This window comes from Cryptotermes secundus, unplaced genomic scaffold (assembly GCF_002891405.2).
Source record: "Cryptotermes secundus unplaced genomic scaffold, Csec_1.0 scaffold620, whole genome shotgun sequence".
Classification (NCBI taxonomy): Eukaryota; Metazoa; Arthropoda; class Insecta; order Blattodea; family Kalotermitidae; genus Cryptotermes; species Cryptotermes secundus.
In genome coordinates, this window is record NW_019723312.1 from 1,386,832 (window position 1) to 1,391,134 (window position 4,303).

General features: G+C 43.4%; 1 protein-coding gene and 1 long non-coding RNA gene across 2 annotated transcripts in view; one reads left to right on the forward strand and one right to left on the reverse strand.

The window, feature by feature from the left end:
- LOC117282113 overlaps window positions 1–973 on the reverse strand; it is a 6,889-nt gene extending 5,916 nt beyond the window's left edge. The window contains exon 1 of the mRNA XM_033750468.1: window positions 5–973. Coding sequence (XP_033606359.1) covers window positions 5–973 — 969 coding nt within the window. The remainder of the gene's footprint in view (window positions 1–4) is intronic.
- A 1,069-nt stretch (window positions 974–2,042) lies between these two features.
- Window positions 2,043–4,162, forward strand: LOC117282111. Its single transcript, XR_004512733.1, has 2 exons — window positions 2,043–3,080; window positions 3,858–4,162. It is a non-coding gene; the product is annotated as an uncharacterized LOC117282111 (long non-coding RNA).
- The last annotated feature ends 141 nt before the right edge of the window (window positions 4,163–4,303 follow it).

A 4,303-nucleotide genomic window follows, 5' to 3' on the forward strand; every position in this document is an offset into this window, starting at 1 on the left:
TTGCTGGTTCCTGAATGTGGGGAGGTTGTTCTTCCTCCTCCATCTCGGCTGTCCTGGTGGAATCACTGACTAACTGATTGCAACATTCTCGCTGAGCCTTCACAATCATGGTAATTTTATCCAACTCATTCCTTAATTGAACAAGTTTTTCGTCTCTTTCCTTCACCATAAGAGAGGATGTGTGAAGCTCCTTCTGGACCTGTGCACGTAGTTCTACAGATTTTTGCACTTTCGCCAGCACGTCTCTCATCTCTAGCTGTACACATTCCCACTGGTGTACTGACATCTTGGACTGTGCCGGTTTCTGTGTTCTCTCATGTTCCCTGTACGAAACTCGCCGAAGGTGGCACCACACAGTCACACACGCAGTGAGTGTGATCAGGCTGAGGAACAGGGGACCACCAAGTAGCATCCAGAAATACTCGCGTTCTTGTGATGTTCTCCGCTGAAATGCCCGGGACACTGCATACTCTGCTTTCTTTGTTCTAGCGCAGGTTCCAGCTACAATTCTTTCTGGGTCTTGGATTGGCTGCAAGGCAGTTTCAGGGGTTGGGATGGGTCCAGGTGCTGCTATAGTTTCTGATACTGGTACTGGTAATGGTACAGGTGCTGGGATGCGTTCAGGTGTTGCGATAGTTTCTGGTACTGGTAATGTTACAAGTGCTGTGATCGCTTCAGGTGTTGGGATGGGTCCAGCTGCTGCGATAGTTTCTGGTACTGGTGATGGTACAGGTGCTGGGATCGCTTCAGGTGTTGGGATGGGTCCACGTTCTGCGATAGTTTCTGGTAATGGTACAAGTGCTGCGATGGGTCCAGGTGCTGCGATGGGTCCAAATGCTGGGATGGGTCCAAGTGCCGAGAATGGTCCAGGTGCAGTAGATAGTTCCAATCCTGGGATTTTTGGGTATATTCCTCCTTGGGGAAGTACCAAAAAAGATACGCATGCTATAATCACGGCTGATATTTTCCACATTTTCGTGGCTTCTTCTTACAATAGTACGAAATACTATTTAGTACGTCTAACACGGGTTTCGTTCAGACCGCTAAATCCAATGAAGACCTGGTGTAGCTATTTCACTTTCACTATTCTACACACTCCGTAAATTACACTGCAAGCGCCGAGTTTTTACTAGTCGTTCCTTGGTAATGGCACACTGTCACTGTATATCTCGCTCCTCACCTCACTGTGGAAATCAAACTGAAGAATCAAGCTAGCTGCTTCTTTATATAGCCTGAGCCTGGCCACGTGTCGCTTGGTGACGTAATGTACTGTGACGTGGCGTCGGAGCGCTGACGTGGCGGCATCGGAGAGCTGACGTTACTACCTACCCTACCCCACCAGCGGTGATGTAACACCTTCGGAAGGTTGTAGGTTGTTAACTAAACCGTTAAACAATCCGAAAGGCGTCTTAAGTGGCAAGAAACACGTTACAGTACCTAGCAACAACTTTTATTTACAGAGCGATTATCTAGCAACGCCCTGTGTTTACAGAGCAATTACCTAGCAACGGCTTCTTTTTACGAAGCGAATACCTAGCAGCAGCTTTTAATAGCAGCTTATTTCACTGTCGTTGCCAGGTTACGGGTATACATGCATAGTTTTTTAGATACTGGAAGCGTCGTGAAATAACATGAAGAGTAATCAGCTGATATGTCTTTGTAATGAACATGAATAATGTTTTTCTGTTACGTATGAACTGCATTTTTTTTTTGGCACTACAGGCCCAGTGGCCCTAGGCCTACCTCAATGAACTTATCCCTTCACTTCGGTTTTTAGATCTTACACATTCGGTAGGACTCCTTGGGCGGGTGATCAGCTCGTCGCAAGGCCTCTACCTGTACACAAACACAAAAACGCAACCGAACATCCAAGCCCTGAGTGGGATTCGAACCAACGATCCCAGCTTCCGAGCGAGCGAAGACAGTGCATGCCTTAGACCTCTCGGCTATCATGACGATTGTGGCCGACAGGAAGTGTATTTATGAACGTAATGTTTAATAACTAAACTGCTTCTTGGTCTTAAATCTCTGAGGAAAGTTCTTTGAATTTCTTTAAATGTAAAGTAGACCTATCGAGATAGAATTGTGAGTGTGGGGGAAAACTGTACTAATTAAATGCGTATTTCAAGTACAACGCGAATAAGTAATGTTTTAATGAACATGTCAAAGACATTCAGATGATTGCTCGACAGCGCTAGTGTCGGCCAAAGAATGAAGGTGATTAAGGTAGCCATTTTGTTTGTGAGGTTGGTGTGATGTGAAAGAGTATTGGAGCTTATTTTACAGCNTTGTAACGATTTAAAAATTAAAAAGCGATAAAATCTCTTTGAGTAATGTGGTCGAAAAATATATCGGCATAAGATCTTGCAGGTAAAAGGAAAGTGCCAATGCAGTGTTGGCCGACAGCGGGATACGTAATTTTGTCGTGCGAGACAAACTCAGCACAATGTGCAGACTAAAGAAGAGGTTTGAGATATGCAACGATATATACAGACCAGTACACAAGGAGCAGTTTGCACTGGGATCTGTACCCACAGCCACAAGACTAATTACATTTTGCTTGAACCTAAGGTTATGCAGGAAGCAATCAGTTTTTCCAGCTGGTTACTGTAGAATGTGCAAGTGCCATTACACAATGTAAAAGTATTGGTGTTGTACGTACTTTATGCACGGACATGAAGAATCTATTTACTTGAGAACTGAAGAATTTGCTACGAGCCTTGAGTCATGCTTAAAGACAGATGGGGCACTGTTCTAACAGTTTTTATAGAATGTGATAAGTTTGTGTTGGGACCGGGGAAACTTGTTACCCTGCACTTGCAAGCAGCAAATTTCCATCTCAGCCGAAAGCCCACTAGCAGTATGAGGCTTCTAATTTAAATCTTCTGGCCTCTTTCTTTGTTAACAGTTCCTAAGAGACGTTTGTATTCACTGGTTGGTGCCCACTGTTCTTTTATTGTGGAGCAGTGAGAATGGAAGTAGTGTCACCCTCACCTTCAAGGAGTTCATGAACTTCAGGCTGAAGATGGACAGTCTCAAAGTTTCTGCCATGACTACAGGAAAAATGCTTCATAATACAGGTATTTGTTATGCCAGAAGCTATTTGTGTAGGAATAGTAGAATCCTGTCCCTGTAAGGGTTAGAAGGGCCCACTGTTTCAGGCGAAGATATTACGTTGAAGAGTCAGCTAAGCAAGAAACCAACAGAAGCAGACAACAAATTTTGTGCCTAGCTTTTTCTTCAGGCCTGAAAATTGTAGTCATATGTCACTCTGAAGGGGCATGCAGTGGCATGGTTTTAGTGTTGAGATTCAGTGGGTAATGCACTGAACTGCAGAATGAGGACTTCCATAATTTGTACTTTTAACAATGTCGTTTTATCAGGTTTACTGACTCGAGGACGAGATGAGCTGGGCATGTAGCATGTAAGGGTTTGCTGAGAAGTGTGGACATTAGTTAGGTCACAAGACCTGAAAGGAAGACCCTGGTGTGGATGGTAAGATACTCCTGGGATAGGTCTTAAAGAAATAAGGTCATAGTGTGTCAGCTAGATTCACTGACAGGGACCAGTAGCAGGTTTCTGTGAACACAGTAATGAACCAGCATGTTCCATAGAGAATGGGAGATATTATTGAGTGACTGTAGTGGAAGGCTCATTTAATATTTGAAGATTTTAGGTTTTTCCAACAGGAATTTGAAATGGAGGTTCCCCTTAGCTCTTCAAGAAGGGTACACTTAGCTATTGGGTATTGTACTTATGTGAAATGTTTTCATGTTATGACTAATATTGCACATATCACATACTGTTCGTGAACCCAAGTAGATAAGACTGTAATGTATCATTATGTACACTTTGAGGCCGGGGCTGTGCAAGCGACAGTGTAAAGTGCTGTACCAGATGCTGAGAGTTGTCCGTGGCACCACTGTACACCGTGTTGACTTCACACTGAGGAAGAGTAGTGCATCGTGCATATGAAGTACAGCAGGATATGTGTATCGTGGCAAGAGCTGCAGCTCACTGTATTGTCTGAAGTTGGAAAGTACACAGAGGATGCTAGAGGAAGACAGATACAATGAACTCTTGCTAATCTAGATTAATTGGGCGGATAGGTCGTCTGGTTAAGTGATGATCTGGACTAGTGTAGCAAAGGGTAGCCCTAAAAGACAAAAAGACTTAGAACACAAATGGAAAATGTAACGATGTAAGTAGTGCTGATGAAAATAAATAACAAAGTATCACTTTAGAGCCTTTATTTAAAAATATAAAAAGACACTAAATGTATTCATCAGAAGAAGAACCAAAA